This window comes from Aotus nancymaae, unplaced genomic scaffold (assembly GCF_030222135.1).
Source record: "Aotus nancymaae isolate 86718 unplaced genomic scaffold, 86718_ANA_hifiasm-v0.15.2.pri h1tg000030l, whole genome shotgun sequence".
Lineage (NCBI taxonomy): Eukaryota > Metazoa > Chordata > Mammalia > Primates > Aotidae > Aotus > Aotus nancymaae.
Window position 1 is genome coordinate 27,871,113 of NW_026988443.1, and position 27,891 is coordinate 27,899,003.

General features: G+C 40.1%; 1 protein-coding gene across 1 annotated transcript in view; it reads left to right on the forward strand.

Moving 5' to 3' along the window:
- The window catches only part of HYDIN (HYDIN axonemal central pair apparatus protein), a 490,708-nt gene that overhangs the window by 144,192 nt on the left and 318,625 nt on the right, over window positions 1–27,891 (forward strand). Inside the window, exons 8-9 of the mRNA XM_064383265.1 lie at window positions 11,179–11,380; window positions 18,735–18,918. Of these exons, the coding sequence (XP_064239335.1) occupies window positions 11,179–11,380; window positions 18,735–18,918 (386 nt within the window). The remainder of the gene's footprint in view (window positions 1–11,178; window positions 11,381–18,734; window positions 18,919–27,891) is intronic.

Below are 27,891 nucleotides of genomic sequence, written 5' to 3' on the forward strand. Positions count from 1 at the left end.
ACCCAACTAGAAGTCCAGTTAGAAGCCAGACTCAGCCTCTTAACTCCTGGGCAGTGCTCTTTCACTACAGCAGGTTGCTTAATCTCCCATATGACTGTAAGTGCATTTTTGCTCTCTTGATCTGCTGCCTTTGAAATGCATCTGCATTTTCCCAGTCTCCGTGGATCTCAATTTTACTTTTATATAAATATTTGGAATGAAATCCATACTTACATATATACTGCATGCTAAAGGAAAGACAGGTTGAACCACAATAAATATTCGTGTATTAAAATTTAATCATTCGTAGGAAAGTTGGTTTCTACCCACCGAGGTTCTGGTGTCACCTGTAGTGAACGCATAAAGTCATATTCTGAAGATTGCAGAGGTAAACTGTCTTAGAGCATTTTTCCTTCCATGAAATGAACTGCTGCTAAGAATATGCTTTCAATCTTTATTGTGGGTTATTAATGACCAGAACCCATAACCTTCCATTAGTGAAAAATGCTAATAACTACCTAAACACAATTAATCATGAAGCTTTTCCAAGCAGCCATGATCATTGGCTTTTCATTTCATTAAATAAGCATCTGATTGAACTTTCTGCAGCTGTTTAAAATATGAATTTATTTGGGGAAGGAAATTTAACATGGGCTGCTGATGAGTCTTTTCCGTATAATTCCTAAAACAATGTTCCAGAAGGTGCAGGATTGACACTCCTCAGCAGGAGGTAGTCAATCACATTCCTAACAGTTGGTTTCTTCTTTCCGTTTCTGACCCTCCACTGGATATATTCTTGATTAAATGAAGCTAGGAGATTGCTTTGCTTTGTCTGACAACCTGAGTTTGAACCAGTGTTCTAGCAATTAAGGAGGTTGAATATAAAGTTTCCGCAGTATCTAATATTCTACCCATCAATGTTCTGAACCAGAATTCTCCCCTCCTTTCTCTTTTCCTCTTTCTTCCTGTGGGTGCCTGCATGTAGTGAAATCAAGTTTACACAGTTGATTTTACCTGAGAATTGATTTAGTTATCTTTTGTATTCTAGTCTAAAATTAAGAAAGAACTGATGCAATGTGATACCTTTTATAAACTCATCCTTCCAGGAGAGATTAAAAATATAATTACTCAAGGCTACATTGATAACAACAAAACTAAAACCAAAAGCAAATCCAGAACTGAGTAAGTGGAAGTATCTTTTGACTCTGAAGAGACAAACAAATGGTTAATTGCTTGAGTTTTACACTTTTCAGCTGAGTCTTGAGAAACTAAATATAATCAAAGGGTTCAAGGAGATATTACTATTCAGAATAGCATTTCAAAAAAGATATTTGAATAAAAGGGGAAAAAAAAGAAAAAGAAAAAAGACATTTGTGTGGAAACTTTGGCTACTAGAAAGGGTACCAGAAATAGTAGTGCAGCAGGGTTTCTTCTTCAGTGCCTGGTGAGGATGCTCATCTCACCTTTGAAGTGACATCAACCATTGGCATACTCAGGAAATAGAGCTGATGCATTTATTCAGCATTTTTAAAAATATTATGCCTCTTATCAAAGAGAAGATACTTTAGGAGTCAGAAGTTGGCAAGTAACCTTTTTCCCCAAAGATGTGATAATGTGTTATTATTAAATATGCACCCAGTCATAATATTAGTGCTTCACATGGCAGCTTTATAGTAATTTACATATCTTAGTCTAGTAAGCTTTCTAAAACCGTAATTTCTTTTTTTTCTCAAGAAGTCCAATAAACGTGTACCAAAATATAATATTGAGTGTGATATTGCTACTTTGCAGTTGAAACTGCTAAATAATATCTGTCTGAGTCTATTAATGTCTATGCAAACTTATCTGCGTCAACTTTGTTTCAGTGGTGGGATTATTGTTAATTATAAATGTGTGCTGTTATAATTAGAAAAATCTAGCCAAACAGGTATTGTAAAAGAAGCAAATGTTTTAACATGGTTTAAGAGGCAATGGAAACATTAGTTGACCTTGTTTTCTTTGTTCTTATTCCATAGCTTAGGACAGGGAGTAGCAGAAGTTAAGACATTCTGATTGTCAGGAATTTAAATGTTTAGGGAAGTGAGAGAAGATTTCCATAAATTCATAGCAAGTGAAGATTTGCAAATTACCAGGTTTAGTATTTAAAGAGACATTTCTTTAACTCCCTTCATTTTAGTGATAAGTAAACTGAAGCCCAGAGATGTTAAATGACTTTACACCCCAGTAAAGCTGGAATTTGAAACCAGGTCTTTGGGACTCCGTGAGGCTAGCACACTTTCTGCATCTTACACTGCCTTCTGTGCAGATTGAGAATACTGGTTTTGGCATTGCCACTGACATGCCGGTGAGCCGTCAAGTTGCGTAATTTAAGTTTCCTGAACAAAGAACACTTCCAAAGAAGTTTGGTTCAGCAATGCACTACCATAGTGAATTTGACCCTCTTGTGACCAAGTGATGAAAAACTTTCCATCAACTTGTTAGTTCCCTGCAAAATCTATGGCTCCACTCATATATTTAATTTAGTGTCATCTGTTGTCTGAGAAACCACAGTATGATGTGTATTGTGTATATAGTTAGCTTCACATTCATTTTTGTAAAATTAGTTTTGTTCATATTTGGTTTTACTTGATTGATGGTAGAAAACTGGCAAAAGATAATGAGACCTTCCACAAAATATATCTGTACTGGAATGTAATAAAAGACTGTTCCTAAGCCCATCTATGATGATTGCAGCATGCAGCTCCAGAAACCAAAAAGGCACCAGTGTGGGAACAGGTCCTTCAAGGACACAAAAATGCTAATGTTGAGGAACAGTATCCCCATCCATTCCCAAGCACATGACACCACTTCCATCCTGTCAGTCTTCAAAGTAGCCAAGGGTTGGGGAACCTTTTTAAGGTTGTTTCTATAAAAGTAGGTATTATAAAAACCAAGTACTTCAACAGCTTCAGGGATATGAGAAGAGTTATTGCTTCCTTCACTTTGTGGAGCTGATGAGTTTTGGAAGGTAGTGGTGAAAAAAATCAATATTAGATGGTTCTTGAAAAAAATAATAGCTTTTGCTTTATTTCTAGGAAGGAATACTTGCAGTGAGCAGCTCAAATTAATGATATTAGTCTGTGACCCATAGGTTTGCATGAAATAAGTCCTTCGATCTTTTTTATTCTCTTTGATTAATTTTTTAATGAAATATTTCAGATAACCACAAAAGCACAGAGAATAACATAATCAACACCTGTTATATTTAACACATCTCAATCTTATACCTTACATATTCTTAGAGGGTTTATTTTTTTGGAGAATCAAACTGATTGCAGACCTGAAGCCACTTTGTTACCCTTTTCTGATCTAATTCTCATATCTTGCTCCTCAGAGGAGCTGTACTGGGTGCATTTTAATGCTATTCCTACATACTTACTTCACCATAAACAAAATATAGTATTGTCTTGAGCAGTTTTAAACTTCACATAGATAGTGTCATATGTTAAAATGTGCGCTTTGAATGAAGAGACCCCCCCATACAGGCTTTGTGTGAGCAACATGGCTGTTTATTCACCTGGGTGCAGGTGAGGCCGAAAAGGGTGTCAGTGAAGGGCATTGGGATAGGAGTTGGTTTTATAGGTTGGGGCAAATCTTTTTGGGAGGGAGCAGGGGTGTTACAGAGTAAGATTAGTTACAGTGGTGGGGGTAGAGACAAGGAGTATGATTACTATAAATTCAGTTACAATGGCGGGTGGGGTAAGGTGGAAGAGTAGTTAAGATGGTAGGTTGGGGAGGAGAGATATTCACAGAGCAAGAACAGTTAAGATGGCAGGGTGGGGTGAGGAGTAGTCACATTACCATAAAAACAGGATAGCAGGGTGGGTTGAGAAGTTTAATGTCTGGGGAAGCTCCACTGGGCTGTCAGGGATAATGGAAAACGCAGGCAGGAGGTTGGGGGTGATCAGCCGAGGCAGGCAGGACTTTAGATTTTCTGGGTCTGGGCTTGCATGTGGAGGCCTGACATCATACTGTACATATCATTCTCCAACTTGCCTTTTTCATTCAGTGTTGTTTTAAAGATTTAAACATGTAGATACACATTGCTCTGATTCATTTTTTAATGAATGTGCCACATTCCAGTATGTGAAAATTGGATATTTACTTCGTTGCTATTACAAACAGTGCTGCATTGAACAACTTTGTACCTTGCCTTCCTGGGCAACTGTGTGAGATTTTCCTTTGGGATAAATACCTACAAGTGCAATTGCTGGGGTATAGGGCAAAATTATCCTGAGCTTTACTAGATGCTAAATTGGCTTGTTAAGTTGTGACAATTTATACTTTCATCAGAAGTATACAAAAATTCTTTTTTCATATTTTTGCCAATATATTGCTGAAACAATATTCTAAAACTGATTTTTTTTGTTAATCTGATGGTCATGAAATGATATTTTACTTTATTTTATTTTAATTTTTATTTTTTTGAGACGGAGTTTCGCTCTTGTTACCCAGGCTGGAGTGCAATGGCGCCATCTCGGCTCACCGCAACCTCCGCCTCCTGGGTTCAGGCAATTCTCCTGCCTCAACCTCCTAAGTAGCTGGGATTACAGGCACGCACCACCATGCCCAGCTAATTTTTTTGTATTTTTAGTAGAGATGGGGTTTCACCATGTTGACCAGGATGGTCTCGATCTCTTGACCTCGTGATCTACCCGCCTCGGCCTCCCAATGTGCTGGGATTACAGGCGTGAGCCACCGCGCCCGGCCCGATATTTTATTTTATACTTCTTTTATTACTAGTGTTGCAGCTGTATGTGTTTCTTGGAGGCCCTATATCCTTTTTACCTTCAAGTTTTTGGATGAGTTATGTATTCATTTCTTTTGGATGAATTTCTTTTTCATTTTTGGGTAATCAGATTTCTTAGCTTTTTAGAGGGATCTGGATTTTGAGTCATAGTTAGAAAACTTTTCCCTCTCTAAAGTTATGAAGAAAGTCTCTTTTATATTGTTATATATATGGCTTCATATTGAACGTTTAAATATTTGACTCACTTGATGTTTATTCTGATGTAAGATTTGAGGTATGTTTTTTCATATGGCTCTGAAGTTGTCCTAACAATACTTGTTTTTGTTTTTTTCTTTTTTTACAAAGTTTGTCTTTCTACCAATGATTTGAGATACTGCCTTTATAATATACTAAATTCCAATGTGCATTGGGTCTGTTTTGACTTTATTGTATTCCATTGATCTGTCGCTTCATGCACTGCTACCATGCTATTCATATTTTAATTACTGAGACTTTACTATATTTTAATTCTATCAATTTCATTTTATAGATTTTTAAAAATGCATTTTGAATTTTGTCAAATCCTTTTTCAGCATCAATGAACATCATATCACTTTTTTTCCTTAGATCGATTACTACATAAACAGATTTCTAATAGTGGGACATTGTTATATTTCTGGAATAAATTCCACTTGGTTATAAAGTATCATTCTTTTAATGTGCTGATATATTATGATTAGCCATTTTTATTCAGAAATTTTACATTGTTATTCAGAAGTGCAATTGGCCTATAGATTGGCCTATATCATTGTCATATCTTTATCAGATTTTGATAACAGTTTTATACTGAAAAATACAGTATTGGAAATTAAGAACTAATTGTATGACTTTAGCAGCAAAATGGATATAGCAAAAGATAGGATTAGTGAACCTGAAGACAGAGCAATAGAAAATACTCAAATGGAAGCACAGAAAGAAATAGGAAAGAATGGGGAAAAAATAGAACAGAAAGAAAAACCCAAGTGGGGCACAGTCAGAAGGTCAACATACATGTAACTGGAGTCTCAGAAGTAGAGGAGGAATAATGGGGTAAAAAATATTTTAAGCAATACTGGCTGAGAATTTTCCAGAAATGATACATGACATTAATCCAGAGGCTTACAAATACTCAGCAAGGCTGTGGTGGTACAAGTACAAAGAAAACCAAGCTTAGGCATATGATGGCTAAATTGCTGAAATCTAAAGCAAAGAGAACATTATAAAAGTGCCCAGAGAAAAAAAGACATATTACCTTAACAGGAGCACTAAGAATAGTGATGGCAAAATTTTCTGCTAAAATTATGGAAGCTGGAAGACAGTCAAATGGTATCGTTGAAGTACTGAAAGAAAACAATGCTAATAAAACTATTGAAAATATCCTTAGAAAGTGAACACGAAAGATATTTGCAGACAGAAAAAAAGCTGGAAAATGTGTGTAGAACTCTTGAATTGCATTGTTTTCACCTTCATCATATTGAAGATATCATTCCATTATTTTTTTAGTTTCAGTTCAAAAGTTAGGTGTAATTCCAAGTGTGGATCCTTTAAAAATAGTCCTTTTTTCTCTGGCTGCTTTCAGGATTTTTTCTTTGTCTTTGATTTTCTTCAGTTTCACTGCAATATATTTAGGTCTGATTTAAAAAAAAAAAATTATCCCATTTGACTTTCACTGGCCTTTTGAACTGTGAACTGATATCTTTAATTCCAAACAAAATTCTTAGCCATCATCTTTTTGTAGGAAAACATCGCCGGGGGCAGACCTGTGTTACTTATAGTTAAATGATCACAAGCTTGCTTTGCTTTTTATACCCTGAGATTTGTGCCATGGATCAAATATTGAATTAAAAAAAACTCCAAACTGTGGTGCAGTAAAATAAAAATTGTTTAAGGTCTGTAAAAGCAGAAATCAATCGGTAACAGGAGGCCTATGGTGAAGACGATCTGAGAGTGCTTTATAACTGCAGAATGCTGAGGTGTGGTTGCAAGGCAGCAAAGACTGCTTTGGTCCCACGATCTCTTCCCAACGTAGGGTTTGCTTGAGGGTCTCGTAAAGAGGGCTTGTGCAAGAACTCTGGGAAGGAATGTAACCTCTGCTCACAAGACTCAGGAGGGTCTTTGCAGATGGGAGCTTAGAAAGCTGGAACGCCTTGCAGGGCAGAGATTACTGGAACGCCACAGGCTCTGCCTATGTTCTCAGAATATGGAGTAATTCTGATTGCTCTGTGTCCACAATGCTCCGGAGATAAAAGCCCCTTGATACATTGTGTGTGGTCATACAGTATGGCGCCTTATCTGCTGTGCCTCTTTGCAGGTGCACCTGGATAGACGATGGGTGGTAAAACTAGGTGTCCTTAGTTAGCACTTCTTAAAAGAACCACATTTGCTATTGAATGCTGCAGGCACTTCCTCTTCCTCCCACCCCCATCTTCCTTCTCAACCGGCCTCCCCACAGCCTGCAAGATTAACAAAATAATGCAACTAATAAAAGCCTGTGGAGCCCAGAGCTCAGTGCCAATGCAGTTCACCCTGCGAGAGAGTGCATTGGCGCTCTGGACCCATGCTGTTGAATTCTACTCGTCTTTGTCTTACTTCTTTTCTCACTCCCTCGTCACCGCTGGGACTCAGGGCACCCATGTACAGGGCTAGGCTGGTTCCCAACACTTTTGAAATACTGTCATTGCTTCGTTATCTCTTTCCTCTCCGTTTGAGTTTCCAATTCAATACTTTTAGACCTTTCTCACTTTATCTTCCTTCTATCTTATCTGCTGTATTTTCTCATATATTTTTATTTCTTCATATTGCCTTTTGTAGTTTCTGAACTACCTTCCATTTCACTAATTTTTCGTAAAATGTAATAAAATTATTTTATTAAAGATATATTTTGAGTTGTTTATAATGTATGCTATTTATTTCTTTTTTGTGAAAAATGCTTTTATTCTGCAGAATTCAGTGAACAAATTACTATGAAGAGAGGTATTCCAGGTAGGAAATTTTTCATAAAATTCCTAAATTTGGGATACTCATTTCTAAAAATGTGACCAAATATTTACACTGAAAACATAGTAACAACTAAATTGCCAATTTTAAATTTCTGTCATAAATCAAGGCCTTAATCTAATTTTCAGGAGTTCTATACACTTTTTTCCTAAGATTTGTTGGCACATGTTTTTGAAGCAAATATAACAATCAGGAGGTAGTCTGCCCATTTTTATATTCCACATTAAATGCTGAATTTTCACCTGAGCATTATTATTTTGTTATGACTAGATTTTACAACAGTCATTGTGTAATAAATGCTTGGAAATTGATTCCAACAACAGATAGAATATCTTTTCTATTTTTATCTTTTTTAAAAACACTATAAAAATAGATTTTTAACTGTTAGGAAAAAATACTTTTTCTCCAAACCTCTTCTCATCTTGGGCATAGACATACATAACTTTTACATAGTTTTAATCAGGAACACGTATACTCTTTTTGTTTTCCATTTTTTCACTTAGCATAATTTCATAAATTTTGCTTCATATATTCATAATTTCCAGATGACTAAATTCTAGTAAAAAATTGGCATGAGCCAGATTGTCAGCATGCCCTCATAATTATTGTCTTAATAGTGATATAATATTCTAACACATTATATACCATAATTTAATTAGACATTTGTGCTTAGTGAACATTTGTACTGATTTCCATTTTCTATCACAAATAACCCTGCAGTGTATATATATATTCCTTCTCATCATCTTTGGATTATTTATTATTATTATTATAATTTAAGTTCTAAGGTACATGTGCAGAATGTGCAGGTTTGTTACATAGGTATACATGTGCCATGGTGGTTTGCTGCACCTATCAACCCGTGATCTACATTGGGAATTTCTCCTAATGCTATCCCTCCCCAAGATCCCTACTTGCTGACAGGCCCCAGTGGGTGATGTTTCCCTCCTTGTATCCATGTGTTCTTATTGTTCAACTCCCACTAATAAGTGAGAACATGTGGTGTTTGGTTTTCTGTTCTCATGTTAGTTTGCTGAGAATCATAGTTTCCAGCTTCATCCATGTCACTGCAAAGGACATGAACTCATCCTTTTTTATGGCTGCATAGTATTCCATGGTGTGTATGTGCCAGATTTTCTTTATCCAGTCTGTCATTGATGGGCATTTGGGTTGGTTCCAAATGTTTGTTATTGTGAATAGTGCAGCAGTAAACATATGTGTGCATGTGTCTTTATAGTAGAATGGTTTATAATCCTTTGGGCATATACCCACTAATGGAATTGCTAGTTCTAGATCCTTGAGGAGTCGCTACACTGTCTTCCACAATGGTTGAACTAATTTACACTCTCACCAACAGTGTAAAAGCGTTCCTGTTTCTCCACATGCTCTCTAGCATCTGTTGTTTCCCAAGTTTTTAATGATCGCCATTCTAACTGGCGTGAGATGGTATCTCAGTGTGGTTTTGATTTGCATTTCTCTAATGACCAGTGATGTTGAGCTTTTTGTTCATATGTTTGTTGGCTGCATTTCTGTAAGTCCTAGAGTGTGGCTCTTTTCAGATTTTTTAAAGATTTTATTGATTTTCTATTTTCTACATATATCTTCAACCTAATCCATTTGTTTCTTTAAATATACTATGTATAATTTGTTCATAGTTTCTATCTGATGATTCCTAGTGTCTGAAATTTTTGTGGGCCTATTTCCATTTTTCTTGTATCTGCTGGTTCCAACGCATGGAGTTTTATTTCTCTGCATTGCATCATTATGTTCTGGTTATGTGCTTTATAAAAAATGTTGAAAATTTTGAAACTTTGGATGCAAGTACCTTTATCCAAAAAGAAATGAGTTTCTTATGCCAAGTATCTCAGGGTATAACCAGTCAATCATTATCAAATTCAAGGTTTGAAGTTATTTGCAAGACATAGGCAATTCCAACATGATATTCAACTCCAAACTAGGGCTAATCTACTTCCAGTTTATCCTCATCTTGAAGGCATAGCTCTTCGAGTGTTAACTTATTTGGGGGAGGGGTTTTCTCTTTGGTTTAAGCCAATTAGCATATGAAAAGGTGTTCAACACCATCCGTATTTAAGAGTATTCCAATTAAAGTAGCAATGAGTTTTCACTTATCAGATTATTACATTTCACTCAAAGAAAGTTTAAAAGTTGACATGAATGCATATCTTTTATTGGAAAGGATGTACATGAAAATATTGACAGTTCTTACCTCTAAAAAGTAGACCTGGAGTTTGGTGAACGGGAGAAATATATGTGTTTTAAAATAAAAATTTTAAAGTCAAATGCCTAGATTCTTCCTTTTTCTTTCTTTGAGGAAAGTTTTTTCTGTATCCAAAGTTATGGAGCCTAAAGAACATTTAAAATGTATAAAGGGTTGTTGATTTCCTGAATGACTGGCTCATACAATAGTGAATGGAGCAGAAATATCTGCCAAAAAATAAAATGCAAGTAATGATGCTTTAAAACTTTAGCAACACAGATCAACAAAGCATTCATAGTATTTCAATATTTATTTTTTCTATGTGATGTCAGAGTAATGCACCTGCTGTGACATTGCAGAGATCAAATCGAATATAGTTTATAGGTTTGTGTCTTCTTGAAACTCACTTGTATACTTAGAATCAAGGTAATTGGTGCATCCTGCATAAAGTCGGGGGCTTAAATTGCCATACTGAATGAAGATGTTCCTAATATTTAAAAAACTTTAAATTTAAATATGATTTTTGTCTATTTTTGCTTTCTTTTTATATAGCCACTATCCAGGCATGTCAGGGGTGTGTGTGTGTGTGTGTGTGTGCGCGCGCGCGCGCGCACATGGACACGTGTGTGTGTTGTGTTTTGTTTTGTTTTAATTGCTGTTTAGGGATGTGGTTTCTTTTAGTTTTCTATTTTTGAAGTTACTGAATTTTCTCTCCTGATCTCTATTCTCAAATGGACTTAAATTCTCTCATGCTGAGTAACTCTTCTCAAGTATACTTGGTACAATCATTTTAAGAACCACAAATCAAGCTCATGCATGAGCTAAAGTTGAGGCATAGAGTAAAATTCTAGAACTCGATTGCCCTCCTGGTCAGGCTGTAGGATTGAAAGCTATTTTCAAAGAAGAAAAGGTTTTGGAGTGCCCACAACAACAATTCATATTTTATGTATTTCTTACAATGACCAGGCAAGATAGCTTGATTTTTCTATAAGTGCACCAAGCATAATATTTAAGTTTTCTGATTATATCTCATCTCTGGACTGATGGAGATTCAGTGGAAAGAATGAAATCCTGATGCTTATGCTATTTGGCCTAACTTCAGCTTGAAAAAAAGGTAGACTAGGAATGTCATTCTAGAATAAATCTTGAAGTTTGTTTGTGCTTTGTTAATTCCTAGGTGAAAAGGTGTTCGTATCTCTCTATGGAGCTGCCATAGACATGAATATAAGGCTGGATAAGAATTCCCTGACCATCGAGAAAACCTATATATCTCTGGCCAATCAGCGAACTATAACTATTCACAACCGCAGTAATATCATTGCCCATTTCCTGTGGAAGGTATTTGCTACCCAGCAAGAAGAGGACAGAGAAAAGTATAGGTTTGTAACAAAAATCACCTATATGCAGCAATTTGGAGTGGGGGAATGTAAAACTCAGTTATTATGAAAAACCAGTAAATTTTGTACTACATTTTTAGCCAACTCAACCAATGTCACATTTTTCTAACTTGGTTCTGGTGTAAGATCCTCTTTTGAAGCTATTCATTTGAACAATGTGAGCTGAGCTATGTGGAACAAAATATCCATCCTCGGTTAATGTTAACTTGGTTATAGTTTAGCAGTAATGGAATGCCTAGATTTTGAAGACCAAACCTATCATTCTTCATTTCAAAACAAATCTACCTCTCTCTATTACTTTTTATAAGCCTAACCAGGTTGATCAGGTGTTTTTTCTTTGTTTTGTGTTTGTTTGTTTTGAGGCAGAATCTTACACTGTCACCTGGGCTGGTGTGCAGTGGTGGGATCTCAGCTCACTGTTAACATCTCCCTCCTGGCTTCAAGCAATTCTCCTGCCTCAGCCTCCCAAGTAGCTAAGATTATAGGTGCCTGCCACCATGCTCGGCTAATTTTTTGTAATTTTAGTAGAGACAGGGTTTCACTAGGTTGGCCAGGCTGGTCTTGAACTCCTGATCTTGTGATCTGCTCACCTTAGCCTCCCAAAGTGCTAGGATTACAGGCATGATCTATGGTGCCTGGCCAGGTTGATCAGCTTTTATAAAGAGTTCCTAAAAATAATCTATTTGGATCGGCATCAATGTGGGATTTTTTTCAGTAAAAAGATACTTCTAGAAAATATGAAGAATGAGGAAAAAGAAGTGCTTAGATATAATGGCTTTTATAGTCTCAGTTTTCGTAGCATTGCTTAGTCCCTACAAACTATATAATTTAATAATGATTTCTCACTGGCATCTTTAATATTTTGCTTTTTAAAATGACACTTCAGGCAGTGGAAAAAATTAATAAAATGTAAAACCAAATGGTTGTAGCTAATCTCATCACTGTTAAATTTTGAAGATTTCTTTTTACTGAATCCATGCTTGCCTCTTTTAAGCTCCATTTTCATTTTTATCTCCTTCCAGCCTCTCTGAATTAACTCTTTGGCTGCTTTCATTGGAATTTATTTCAGCCTTTTTTATTTGCCTCTCCATTTTCATTAAAGATTAGCCCTGGGAAGCTTCAAAGCTTTGTTTAAAACCAAGTTCAGGGTGATAAAAATAAGTCTTAGGTCCGTGGAAACCAGGAAGAAGCCCCGCCCCCCACCCCCCCACAGTGTGCCATCCCTAATTGAATCAGAAACCATGACAATGACAGGACACAGTGGCCCAGAAGCTCTGTCATCCGGACAATGAGCTTTAATCACTGAATTGCCACTGTGCTGCTGTCTTTAAAAAAAAAATGAGGAAAGAAAAACCACTTATGCCTAAAAACTTCCTTTGGCCTTATAGCATAGAAATAGCTGTGGTTTTAAAAGGCACAAGGAAAAGGATCCACTACTGCTTCCTTTGTCCTGGTTCCCCAGGTCATGTGTGCTCACCAGCAATCAAAATGACCCAACATGCTTGAAGGGAAAGTGGGAGAGGAGATCCAAATAAAGAAAGTGAAACAGCTGCTGGGCGCGGTGGCTCACGCCTGCAGTCCCAGCAGTTTGGGAGGCTGAGGCCGGTGGATCAACTGAGGTCAGGAATTCGAGGCCAGCCTGGCCACAATAGTGAATCCCTGTCTCTACTAAAAGTACAAAAATTAGCTGGGCATGGTAGCGTACGCCTGTAATCCCACTGCCCAGAAGGCTGAGGCAGGAGAATCACTGGAATTCTGGGGGCAGAGGCTGCAGTGAGCCGAGATTCCGCCATTGCACTCCAGCCTGGATGACAGAGCAAAACTCTGTCTAAAAAAGAAAGAAAGTGAAACAGCAAAGTAGTGTTTCAGTATCGTTCTTGTTCTATGGGCATAACCCTTTGTGGTGAATGAATACACATTGTAACAGGGAGGGAAAGCCAGCTTTAATTTCAGCCCTGTCTCTGTGTTTGACTCTATGGTTAGTATGTGATTGATGCCATGCCAATGCCCAAAAGCTATGTTAGGAGGTTAATTTCAGCAGTTAAACTCTAGAAAAATTAAAAGCAATGGTTCTCAGAGATGCTAAACTACAGAGAATATAATCTCAGCCACAGTGGATGGGCATTGATTTTCATTTTTTCCCCACTTCACCTCCCTGACACTCACACTCCTATCTCCTTAATACTGTCTTTTTTTTCTTCCTTTTCTCTTGCATCATTTTCTTTTACTATCTCCCTTGCTCTATTAGTTCTCCTGGCAACTTTTTTGTAACAAGGGGAAAAACATAGGATAGTATTTTCATAACCATGATTGGAAGCCTGATTTTATCATCTAGAATCATGACCTCTTAAACAATAGACTTGAAAAGTGGCTTCAGATAAACAATACCATCGCTTCCACTCTGGGTGACATACAAGCCCAGAACTCCTGTTTCTCCAAACTGGAGTGTTTTATCTGTGATATGCTGCCCCTTTCTTTCCTTCCAGCTCTCTCCTGAGTGCCAGGAGCTAGGCCGAGAGGGAGAAAGGATGCCAGTCATGCTGGTCTCTTCTTGCACCAGGGTGGCACTTCTTGCTCTTCTCTCCATTGTTCCTCGATACATCTCCAATCATAATAATAAGAAAGCAAACAACTTTCCTATTATAAGCCATGAATTCTTGTCCTTGAAATAACTGCCATGAAATGCCCGACCTCTTGGAAAGGAAGGCAAGTACAGACAAATTTGCCCTTTGCTAACCATTTAGCTCCTGCCTCTGGACAGGGCAGTGGCGCTCTGCGGGTGGTGGTGCTCTTGCTATGAGTGTAGGCCCCTCCTCCTCCGTGTCACAAATTCTGATTGTGTCCCAGGCCACACATCAGGGGCCTGTAAAGCAAAATGTTCTTTGGTAGCTTGCTTAGGGGCAGAGGTCTGTGCATCCCTGAAAAGCAGCAGCGAGATCTTTAGCTAATGGGGTGAATCCTCTCTTGAGCACCCCAGCAAGGCCTGCACAGGTGAATCTGGCATTACCCTCTTTATGTCTGACTCTCTTGCTCATGATGGGTTCCACCTTCTTCCTTTGTTCCCCATCCTTCAGCAGCCTCTATGGTTAAAAGATTTAACTTGTTTGTAAACTTTCAGGTCACACTCAAGAGCCTGCCCACTGTTTTCTTGGTATTTCAACATGGCTTAAAGCATGTCCTGTGGCATTCATCTCCAGGGGCTGAAAGTTGCTCAAAGGTCACTTCAACAATGCTAATAGCTTTACAAGATACACTCAAGTCCCATCCTAGCCATCAAGTTTTCTTGTCTTCTTGTAGCTTGATGAGCAAAAACTTGAATATTTCTTCTTCCAGTGGAGGAATTTTGGCCCCAGGAATCCCTATTTCTTTCTGGTGGTTTACTGTTTGGCCTTCCTCCACACCTGCCTCAAAGTGTTGCTAAAAACCTTAGGACACCTCTCCAGGTTTGGGGACAGAGGGTTGCTTCTATGCTACACATTTGGGCGATGATGTTCCTCCCTCTAGGAAGAAGCTCTGTGCTTTAAAATTGTTTTCGTTCTTTTTTTTTTTTTTAAACTTGAGAATCAGATGTATAGGGACCTTTAAAAGATCACCTTTGAGTTCTTTCTCTTGGTGTTTTTCTGGGACTTGCAGAGAAATTAATCTCTTTAGAAATGGAGGCTGCATTCATCCCTCCTTGCTTCCTCAACCTTGTCCTGAGGGATTTTAAAACATTCTGCAAGATTCTTTATACTCATTCTTATCACGTTCACTGTATTCAGAGACTTGGCATGGGCTTTAAGGATTTTTGCTCCCCATTTCCCCAGCAAGGTCATAGCCATTTTCTCAGTAGCAGCTGGCTCTAATTCTTGATTTGCTCTGTACAAGAGCTCCTACAATTCTCAATGGAGCCCCCCAGAGTGGTCAGCATGGATTTATTCTGTAACATGCAGATGCAGGAAATGACACGTTTCTTTAGATAAATCAGTTTTAATTGAGCTTTGGGCCTACCACCTGGGTTGTAATAAACTCAGTCTCAGTTATGTTTACAGGACCCTTTCCTTCCCTAGGGTTTATACAAAAATCTGAAGATGTATGTGGTGCCGGCAAACAGGAAGAGGATCTCTAGTTCTTCATTTGTAACATTCATCACAGAGTTGCTAACTGTTCAGGGTCACGTGGTCCATTTTCATTTGAAGGTGGATGGCTCCACCCCTTGTGGGTGCTGATGGGAGCAGGTTACAGGTCTTGAGTGTGGGGTTCCAAGCCAAGTGTGGACATGGGAGTATTTCTTCCAGCTTTCAAGACCATGGCTCTTAATTTATCTCCTCAGCATTCACTCAGCACCTCTTGTGTGTGCTGAAGGGAGCAAGTTACAGGTCTTGAGTACCTAAAGATGAGGGACTATGACTGATTCAACCTTGCTGCACCAGACACAAGTCTTCCCCATTGACTATTGTCCATGGGCTGGCCTGTCCTTGATGCATGAGGGTGAAGGTGTTGATAGCTACTAGACCATTTGTAAAACGGGTTAAGTCCATGGTTTCACTGAAGAGAAGGCTGGCCTGCTATTATGCTGTCTGATGAAAGGTCTCCTCGTCTATAAAACAAAACCACCTCTGAGTGCAAGAAACCATGACTATCAGCAGGACAAGATGGCAAAACACTAGACTGAGGTATATAGAAGCCCTTGTTGGGGTCAGGCCGCCCGAAGGTGTGGCTATACCCCTCCTCCTTAGACTCTTAGTCATGGCTCAATTCTCCGTCAGAGGGCAAAGAGGAAGAATCCAGTACCCTCTTTCCTCCCTTTGCCTTATACTGGCTGTTACCGATTTGGAGTTTCAACAGCATGGGAGAAGAGCAGCATTTCGGCATTTGTTCTGCTCTCTTTGTTTTCTGGTGCAGGGGTTACATTTCTCATACTCCTCAGTTCATGGAGTATTATCATCCTCGTGCTCAGTCCACACAAAGCATTTTATTTATTCCCATACATTCCCCACCCCACTTCTGTTAATTCCCCCAAAGATATCATTCTAGTATGTGAATGTGTCTATCTTTTTATGTGAATCTGTTATTTCCAAATGTATATTATCTTAGGGGAGAGACGGACAGAAATCATATTTTGCCCATTTTCCCCTTTTTTTCACGAGACTGTACGCTTAACATCCTTTCATGTTGCTCTGTGTGTATCTGATCCATTGTCTCCACCTTCTGCAGACCAGACCACATTGTGTCTCCCCCACATTTCCCCTGTGCATCCTTTTGGAGGGGTATCCACAGGCGCATGCCAATGCAGACATGTTAGGCAACCAGGTCAAAACTGTAGTGCTTCAGCCTGAGAACTGATTGACATTTAATTTCTTAAATGACTTGTTTTCTGTTTTAAAAAGAAATACATTGTACACTAATAAAATTTAGAAAATATTAAGACAAGCACAAATATGAGGGCAAAATTTCATTCTAATCCTTCTAGCCAGGGAAACCATAGTCAATATTTTGGTATCTCTTAATCTGTTTTTTTTCCCTCAATAAGTATGTTTTTTTTTTTTTTGCTTTTTTATTACAAAAGTGGGATTATTGTATATGTTACATTTTACCACTTTGTTTTTCACCTTAAAAATACTTCAGACATTTGAAAATGATGTTAAATATTCTATTTAATCCCACTTTACTGGCTGCTTTTTATTCCCTAATAGTCCCTGGATTCTTAGGAGGCCAGTGTGTGTATTGCTTAGCACCAAGGGATTCAAACTTCCAAAGACCCTAAAGTCCAGGCTGTCTTTCAGCTGTATGATCTGGGGCAAGTTACTTAACCTTTCAAAGCCTCAGTTTCATCATCTATATAGTGGGAATGATGATCATCATGCTAATGACCCTTCTGGTCGTTACGAGTATTAAATTATATGATGCATGTGAAAAGTCTGACAAGTACCCAACAAATATAATGTTCATGATTCCCATTTTTGTTCAACCAGCGCTTCATTATCTTACATCAAATTTACCCACTTGATCTGGTGTCCTTCCAGCACTTTAATGAGCATCTTTGTAGCTGTGTCTTTGTTTATATCCATGATTGTTTTTAAGATTTATTCCTGCAAGTGGAATATTTTTCGTTCCTAAGGGTATATAATTTGTAAGTTTTTCAAATCAGTATCAGATAAAAAAAATCTCAAATAAAAAAGAAATAGATTCCTTTCTTTCTGTGAACTGAGCTGTCTTTAATTTGCCCTGCTGTGCCCAGCAGTATGGAAGGAAAGCTGCTAGTCACCTTGGACACTGCCTTCCACCTGGCAATAAATATCAAGCACAAGATGCTTTCTTCCTGGGAACCAGAACACTCTGAGCCCATTTCTTTGACTTCTTTTTGCAGTGTGACCAAAGCACCCTGAACACATAAGTTATTTAAAAAGAGCTATTTGACAATAGTTGGAACTGGGTCTGGAATTCAGTGATCCTAGGTTCCCACTCAGCACTTACATTGCTAAATAGTTTGTCTCTCACCACTGGTAATACCAGTACAATGATGGGAATATGGTCAGGAGAAATGTGAACACAGCTCCGGTGGGGGCCGTGAGTGGAGGATTGGGGGAAAGCTGCTGTTCTCACTTATCACGATGGATATTAAGAGCTAGAAAGAGAGAGAAAAGGAGGTCCCTGAAGGCATAGCTTGAGCATTTTATAAGCTTGACAGCTTGGTGATTGCCTATGGTTGACAGAGAGAGAAAACCGGTATTTATGGAATTGCTAGCTTTGTCTCAGAAACTGCACTAGAGCCTTGATTACATTTAACCCTCAACACATGTTTCTGATGGAGCAGCTCCCATAAAGGCATTGAGGCTTAGAGGAATCGGGTAACTCCCAAAGTCCCAGAGCTAGTAAACAGATCATAGAATCACTGTGCAAACCTAGTCCCTGCTGGCTCCAAGTTCTATTATCCAGGTAACTAACAGCTAAGAAAGAATTAAGGCTAAGCAAATTTAAAAGGAACAAAATTGTCCTTGCCATGTGAGAGGCAGAATAGATGTTAAATATTTAAAAGGCAGCTCGGAAAACACAATTACCTGAAAGAAAATATTTGTCCAGATATATGTAAGGGCTAAGGAGTAAAGCAATGACTATTGAATAGGAAAGGAATCCAGGGAGGACCTCTTGAAGAAGGTGACTGAAAATGAGAAAACAGGCTCTGAGAGTTCTGAGGACTGAGTGCAAGTGTAGCAGGTTACAGACTCAGGGCAAGGAGGGACCACTCCAGGGTGATGGGTGAGGACATTTCCAGGAGGAGGGACTGGAGAGAAACCCTTTACAAAGTTCTTCATGAGAGGACCCACATGAATCTCACATTTCCTGTTTTCTTTAGGGTCGGTGATGATCAGATCAAAGAGGAGAAGGATGAGACTGATGAGTTTTTTGAAGAGTGCATTACTGATCCTTCACTCCGAGAACGTCTTTCTGTTCTCTCCCGAACCTTTGCGAATCAGAGGAGGCTGGTGCAGGGAGACAGCATGCTCTTCTTCAATAGCGTTTTCACTGTGGAGCCCCTGGTGAGCATATAAATAAAAGTTGACCATACAGGAAACATAAGTAGGAGCGTAGGGCTTGCTTTGACAAGAGTACTCACTTGGGGATTGAGATGGTGAGTTCCAAGAGAGTGAAAAGTCCACATAAGAGCCTCACCATCACCTGAGACATTGTATAGAAGGCAATGGTAAGAATGTTATGGGACACTTATATAGGTCACGATTTCCATGCACCATCACTGTGTTAACTGCTTCCTATGGCTTACCCAGTTCATCTCATTTGAATATGTATTTGCTTGCAAGTGTATGATACAAGATCCCATTAAAATTCCATTCAATTAAGACAGAAATTTTCTGACTTGCTCAAGGCCTAACAGCTGGGGTCAGTGGTTAGATATTCATCCCTGATTGGCCTGTCTGTAGAGCAGGATTTCTCAGCTCTGGCACTGTTGACCTTTGGGGCTAGATTGTTCTTTGTCCTATGCATTGTAGGATGTTTCATGTAAAGCATCCTTACTTTTACCCACTAGATGCTAGTGTGACAGCCAAAACTGTCTCCGTACACTGCCAAATAATGCTCTGTTGGGCAAAACACCTGGGCTAAGAACTGCGTTGTCTTTCATTCATTCATTGCATACTCATTGACTGCATGGTCTCTATCGGGCGCTGTGTCTGTACCAGACATTGATGGACAAAACAGACATGATCCTTGACCTCATAGTCTGTCTAGTGAGAGCCGTGCCAGAATTAGAATGGGGCATGTCTGATTCCACAGACTAAACTCTTAACCACTCTTTCTCCCTACTGCCCCAAGTTCAAAGTAGCTAGCAGCTTTGCTCTTGACTCTATGCTAGGTGCTGCGCTACAGGCCTCCTGTGCAGTAGCTCACTCCCACCAGGCAGAGAGTGATGTGAGGATCAAAACAGTGACGAGAGGTGAGGAAGCCTGCAGCTGGTTAGAGCTGCCGAGTTGCTGCCATTTAAATCAGGCGGAGAAGAGACATGGACATGAGGACACTTGAGAATGCAAGGTTGCTTGTGAGAAATGTCACTGACTTAGGCAGGCTCATTTTCCTTCCGCCTGCACTTCCAAATTGTTGTCAAAGGCTGTAGCATGGAAAAGGAGTTCATGGCTAAATAAATTTGAGAAACATGAGGCTCACTGTTATATGAAAGGTTTCTTGGGTTTAAGACTCTGGAAAGCCTTTAATATGCTAATGTGTGTTGTTAATCTCCAAGAGAGAGCTTTTCCCTTAGAGACACCCTCTGGGACACTGTTTTGTGGGGACTGCTGTGTGAGTCACTGGAGGAGACAGTAAGTGTTCTAGTTCAGAGGCTGAGGTGGTTTTCATAGGCTAAGAAGTTGGAGAAGGCTTCTTGAGAGAAGAACCTGGGCCTGAGTCTCACAGGACAGGCCTTTTGGAGAATGAAATTGTTGGTGTGCATGGCATGGTTTACCCAAGGCTCCGTGAGTAGACTAGTTTCTTGAAGTCAAAGGTTCACATAGGGAAAGAAAGTTGGAGATGTGTATCGAGGCTGAGACTTCTGTTATGTCAGAGGACCATCCAGGGCTCAAGTGAGCAAATGGATCCCCAAATATAATGGGTCCGATCAAGATGAGGACCAAATTGAAAACAGGTCAAGCCCAGAGATATGGAAAAGGTCAGGAAGGAATGATAGGTGCATGCAAGTGGGTGGCTGAGCTGTGCTGAGGCGGGGAAGAGCAGTCAGTTATGATAATCTTAAACGTACTAGTAAGGTCCATGCCGTCTGAGACTGTTCCCAGCTGCACTGGACATCCAGGCTGATGACTACTGCTCCTAGGTGGCCCTGAGACCACAACATGGTGGTCAGGAGGATTCTGGGGATAAGCCATTGGTGAGTCTGTCCCATTTCTATTTCAGAGGTAAAAATACTGGAATTACCTCCAATGTGCTTCTTCTCAAGCTTCCTTCCATAACCCACGGCTCAGTGAAGGTGATGTATGTGTGTTAATATATGGTGTCTACTATGATAGTTTTTTAATTCCAGGTAGGAACTGAATTGAGCATTCTTACTACGAGGCATCTTTTCTCCCTTAGGAAGAAAAATGTTTCAGAAATACACAGAAATTATACCAAAATGATAATTTTTAAGCAAATGAGACTAATTTTATTTGTATTGTTGGGGGGTGGGAATGCTAGAAATAGAAAGATGGAAATATTCTCTTACAATATAAATGGTCTTTATGGAATCTATCATGATTTTATTTTCCTTCTGTACTATTCAGTCTTTCTTCTCATAATAGTATTCATTAGCTGGTTGACAATTTTTGCAAAGTGAAAATGAAGGCATGAAACTTTCCTAGTTTTTCCAAAGTTATTCTGGTCAAAACACCAGAACTCAGTATCAGCTATAATGAATTGCTTATTGGTGTTAAATTTCCTTACTTAAAAACTATAGTTCCTGAAAGCTTTATATAAATACAGTTCTTGCTTGTGAATGTACTATAATCTTACCTTATACATTACTTATAAAGGTATTTAATGGGAAAATTCTACCATTTCCCAGGCTTCTTGGCACAAATGCAAGCCAAGGGTGCTTTTTACTGTTGAGGTTTTGGTTTTCTGATTCAGGTAAATAAATGCTACAGTAGTCTCAGATGAGGGAGCTGGGAAAGGATTTTTAGAAGAGAGATCTGAACTGAATATTGGAGGAAGGGTAAGATTTAATTAAGTGGAAAAGGAGATGGAGAATGTTTCCAAATGGGAAAATTACAAAAGCAAGGAAAGATAACTGAGGTAATTCCATTCTTCCCACTTCTGAAATAGAAATGGGCAGGACTCATCTGTGGCCTAACCCCCAGCCTCCTCCTGACTGCCATGCTGCAGGACTCACCTGTGGCCTACCCCCAGCCTCCTCCTGACCTCCATGTTTCAGGACTCACCTGTGGCTTAACCCCAGCCTCCTCCTGACCGCCATGTTTCGGGACTTACCTGTGGCCTAACCCCAGCCTCCTCCTGACCTCCATGTTTCAGGACTCACCTGTGGCCTAACCCCAGCCTCCTCCTGACCTCCATGTTTCAGGACTCACCTGTGGCCTACCCCAAGCCTCCTCCTGACCGCCATGTTTCAGGACTCACCTGTGGCCTAACCCCAGCCTCCTCCTGACCTCCATGTTTCAGGACTCACCTGTGGCCTACCCCCAGCCTCCTCCTGACCGCCATGTTTCAGGACTCACCTGTGGCCTACCCCAAGCCTCCTCCTGACCTCCATGTTTCGGGACTCACCTGTGGCCTAACCCCAGCCTCCTCCTGACCTCCATATTTCAGGACTCACCTGTGGCCTACCCCAAGCCTCCTCCTGACCGCCATGTTTCAGGACTCACCTGTGGCCTAACCCCAGCCTCCTCCTGACCTCCATGTTTCAGGACTCACCTGTGGCCTACCCCAAGCCTCCTCCTGACCTCCATATTTCAGGACTCACCTGTGGCCTACCCCCAGCCTCCTCCTGACCTCCATGTTTCAGGACTCACCTGTGGCCTAACCCCAGCCTCCTCCTGACCTCCATGTTTCAGGACTCACCTGTGGCCTACCCCAAGCCTCCTCCTGACCTCCATGTTTCGGGACTCACCTGTGGCCTAACCCCAGCCTCCTCCTGACCTCCATGTTTCAGGACTCACCTGTGGCCTACCCCAAGCCTCCTCCTGACCTCCATATTTCAGGACTCACCTGTGGTCTACCCCCAGCCTCCTCCTGACCGCCATGTTGTGGTCCAGGGCTGCCCATCCCCAGGAGGAGCAGTCACCAGCCTAGATCTTTAGTCCAACTGAGAAGAGTCTTGGACCATATGGACCTTAGCAGTACATCTAAGATTACCATGACTGACTGCTCTTCCCTTCCTCAGCCCAGCTCCACCACCTGCCTGCGTGCACCAGTGATTCCTTCCTGACCTTTTCCGTGTCTCTGGGCTTGACCTATTTACAATTTTGGTCCTAATCGTGATCTAACCCATTATATGTTGAGATCCCTTTGCTCACTTGAGCCCTGGATAGTTGTCTGACATGACAGAAGTTTCAGCCTTGACACACGTCTCCAACCTTCTTTCCCTACATGAACCTTGACTTCAAGCAATGTTGGAGGATGTTTCCAATTGGGAGAATTACAAAAACATACCATTAGGGAAGGAGAATAGAAGAAACTTGAGCTATCTGACCAACTCACTGTACGTTAAGACTGTAGGCTGCCATCTCCCACCACACTTTTGCAGAAACACTGTGTCTGGGGGGTGGTCATGTGCATTCCTTGCAAAGGGGGAGTTCTGTGGTCAAATAAGCTTGGGAAATAAATACTGGTTCAAAAGAAGGTGACTCTCCGAGCAATGGAGTGCAAGCAGCATTTTCGTATGACCACAGACCCCCCACTCCACAGAGCATCCAATGGGATCCATGTTTTGTGGATCCCAGTTTGATCAATGGTGCTGAGGGTGTCTGAGACTCACTGCATGTTTGGAGCATGATGTGTTTACAGGGCTTTAGAAGGATTGTCCTGGGAGCCACATGTGAGTTGAACTGGAGACAGAGGATGAGATAAGTGGTGCAGGTCAGGTAGCAGAAATGCCCAGTGCAGGAAGGGTCAGGGAGACTGACCATCTCTGCAGGCAGGGTCAGGTGATGTATGAGGGTGATGCTGACCTGGAACAGCCCAGGGGTGGTCAGAAATTAAGGAAATGGCAGAAATGGGAGATGGTCAAAAGGAAGACACTGAAGTGCTTTTTGATTGACTGGCTGTTGATGGTGAGGTGAGACACTGAGGAATCTCATTTGTGTTCCTCCAAAGCTGTACTGAGGAAATTGGGAGAATTATGATGTCTTTGATAGAAATGCACAAGTCAGGAGTCCTGAGTTTAACTACTAGCTTCGCCAATAGCAGTATGACCTTAAACAAGCCATTTGATCTCCCTTAGCTTCAGCTGCCTTGTACACAAACAGGGTATTGCAGTTAAGTCACATTGATCCTTTTTGATCTACAAATTCTGACTCCAATTTAAGATCAGACTCTGAGCTTCTTGAGGTCAGGGAGGTCCTTATCCTCATTTGTACCCAGTGCCAGTGAATGAATGAATGAATGCATGAACAAATGCAAATCAACAAATGATGATGAGTTTGGCTTAGAACATGTTGAATATAAGATGACTACAGATATTCCAAAAGTTTTGCAAATCTAGGACTAAAATTTATGGGAGAGAATTCAATATCGGAAGCAAGATTTGTAAGTGTTCTGTGGAGATCTTCACTGAAGCCATGAAAAGCAGATTGCAACTCTAACAGCAGAGCAAAAAGGAAAATTACAGAGGGCTGAAGAGGGTCTCCAGGTACTCACATTTAGAGGCTCTGCAGAGAGAGGGGAAGCTGTGACTTCACAAAGAAGGCATCAGGAGGAGTGCTGGCCAGCTGAGAGCCTGTCATGGCTTGTATCTCTGTCTGCACCTAATGCACGTGGTTCAGCACCATTTGTTTCTGAAGGGTCTCTTCTGAGTCTTGCTCACTATCAGGTCATTTGTGCCAAGTGGCTACTACTTAATTTCTGACAGTGGAGTTATGCATCAGTGATTGGTTATTTCTTAGGGTGTGATTCCTTTTAATTAGCTTGTTGATGTGAGTTGAGTTCACAGTAGAAAGAGAGAAGATTGGAACCAAGCAGTGTTTCCTGCTAATCTAATAATCAATCTCTAATTGATACTCTGCTCAAAAAATGAAAAGAAAAGAAAAGGGTGATGAAGAGGCTTAGATGGACTCATTTGTGCCCAGTGCCAGTGAATGAATGAATGAATGGAATGAATGAATGAATGCACCTTGCTTTCTGATGGACTCTTCAGCTTCTGACCACTGAGGAAAGCCATTGTGTTCAAAAGAGGTAAACTTAAAAAGAAAACAAACTATTACCTCAAGGTCTGGAAAGAAATAAGAAACATATGCTTACTTTCTCAGACCCGTATCTCTCTATCTCACTTCTTCAAATACATCAGGGAAAACAAAAGGTTAGTTTAACCCTAGTTGTATTCCCTGCATATCAAGTATTTTATGGAAGCATTGTTCTTGTTTCTGAGGCTCTTTCAATTTAAAGCAAGGAGATTCAAGATCAAGAGATTAGCCCCTGTCCCTAAGTTGCCAAGAGGTAGTGACTGGTTTGAATTTAAATAAAATTTTGTGAATAGTATCGTGTAAGAAGCAGTTTTATTCAGTGCTATAAGAATGCCAGACTCAAAACTCTAGAACTGCAGTTCCTTCCTCTTCCCTTCCACCTGCCAACCACATGGCCACAGGTTGCTTCCATTCTGTCACCTTCTTGTTGTGTTAATCATTTAATGAGGCCATAGGATTCATTGCTCAAGCCTTGAGGAGTTAGTCTTGGGCATCCTGGGCATGGATGTCACTGCACAGTACCAGACCTGCTTGCTTCCCTCTCTTCCTTGTTATCTGAACAGAGGGAGGCTGGTAGCTGCTCCTGGGCTCAGAGGTGGGAATTTGTCTTTTGAGAGACCCTAGAAGTGTTCATTGGTGGAGAAAGGGAGTAAGGACCCAGAGTACATTAGTCTGTTCTCAGGCTGCTGATAAAGACATACCTGAGAATGGGTAATTTATAAAGGGAAGAGGTTTAATGGACTCACAGTTCTACGTGGCTGGGGAGGCCTCATAATCATAGCAGAAGGTGAAAGGCATGTCTTACATGGTGGCAGATAAAAAATGAGAACCAAGTGAAAGGGGCTTCCCTTTATAAAACCATCAGATCTCATGAGACTTATTCACTACCATGAGAACAGTGTGGGGGAAACTACCCCCATGATTCAATTATCTCCCATTGGGTCCCTCCCATAACATGGAATTATGGGAGCACAATTCAAGTTGAGATTTGGTTGGGGACACAGCCAAACCATATCACAGAGTGACCACAGGTAGAAGAGAGCCCAGTACAGAGGGCTGGGAGGAATTTTTAAAAATCTTTACTTGATAGTTTGTTTACATTTTTGAAGCATCCAAAGAATTGTTTTTCTAGTCATTAAAGCATGGAGCGTGTTATCATTGTTTATGTCAAGTTTCTCATTAGTCTACGTTTTTCCATTATTCTTTGCCTGAGGAAGGTACTGGGTTCTGTAGAATACTGATCATTCTCAAAATGATCAGTATTTTTTTTCCCCCTTTGGAAAAGAACTGCAAAATTGAAGTTCTATTATGCATGTTTTCTGCCTTCCAGAAAATCAAGTAGAACTGTCTACTTTCAGAAATATAATATCCTATTTATATTGGAAGGGCTCTGGCTTTACAGAATTTTGACAGTCTTATTCTGTTATTTTATCTGCTTGTGTCCCTTGGATACCGTGAAAAAGAGAGATTAAAAGACAAAAAACAGTACTGAGAATTGAGAGGCCAAAGAATATCATAGGGCAGAAAGAGAGAATTAAGCTTTTGCTTTCCATGGGCATCAAGGAGTCCTCTGAGAAATGGCAGCAAAAGTGTGCTGGCCTTGTTTCTGAACCCTGATGCTGCTGGCTTAGGTCACCAATTTTCTGAATACTGAACACTTGATATTTTCTCAAAAAGAAAGGTCTGATAATTTAAAGGTATTTACCTAAACTGGTCCTAGCTGATTGGTGGACATCAGTGTGCAGGGGAACGTTTCTGCTTCTGTTAGCAAGTATCTCCTCTATTAAAGAAAACTTCATCTGGTATCCCTAGGGAAGCTTAAGCTTAATTTAACTAAGCCTTAAAAAGAGAGAGAAACTTGATAATTTCTGTATTATCGTGTAAGTAATAGTAAACCATGCTTTGTTGTCATCTAAGCCTGCACAAAACGTGCTGTTCCAGCAATTCAGACTTTGAAAGCACAGCTCAAATTTAGTTTACTTTATTTTTCCCAGGTGGGCATAGCATGTGAGCTCAGCAGAACCAGGTTGGGTGGAAGCCCAGATGGCTACCAAAGAAGAAAGACCCAGCTTTTCACTCCACACTCCTTCCACTTCTCCTACCGTTATAGCCTTGAGTCACATTGCAAACATGTGGAAGCTGACTCTTTGGAAATGGAAACCAGAAAGGAGAAAGAAGGAAGGACAGGGATCTGCTGAGAGCAAATTGTCCTTGACAAGTCACAGCTTCTCCATCAGTGTGGTTTTTCCATTCCCCGGCCTTTGTTTATCAGGATCGTCCTTCCAGACCCTTGTGCCCAGCCACACTTTTCCCAATTGTTCTGGTACATTTGCTGCTGTATTGCAGAACCAGTATAGGTAGCAGGAGGCCTGGGGAAGTCTTAGAAACAGCATGGTTCCTCGGGGCTCATTAAATAAGTTAACAGCCTTCCTTGCTAGACAAGATACAGTTCTGTTCTCTCCAGAGAAAGGTATGAACATCACACACAACTACCTCCGCTCTACAGAACCTGTGGTTCTAAGTGAACTTTTCACTGTATTTGGGTTGGAGGTGAGATCAAGATAGAATACACCTTTTGTGAAGCTTCCTCTGACAGAGGTGAAATCTTACAGCCCTCTCTTGAAAAATTTTGTGGTCATTATTTTTGAGAATCATAACTTTACTTGATTCATAGTTTCTTGTTCCAGGAAAATAATGAAGCAGAAAAATCCCCTTGCGTGTCTTGTGTCAATTTGAACTTTTCTCTCAATGATAACTAGGAGAATTTAGCTTCAATTTTTTAGCTTCCATTTATTTTTCTGTTTCTCTTTAAAACAACTACTGTCTGCCCTGGGTGACGTTACAGCGAGCCATGATTTCTCTTATTGATCTGGAAGAATCTAGATGAGCAATTGTGGGTAATGGAACAGATTATAGCTTCTATAATCTGTGGTTCTTTTTTCTTATTCTTTGATAGAAATGTGGCTTTTAGAGCATGCTTTCATTTCCCAAGAGAAATTCTTTATGTTGATATTTTTCTAATATTTTAAGAAAAACTATAAGGCAGCTGAAAATATTTGCTTATGTAGTCAAGAACATTTCCATTTGGGTGAAACA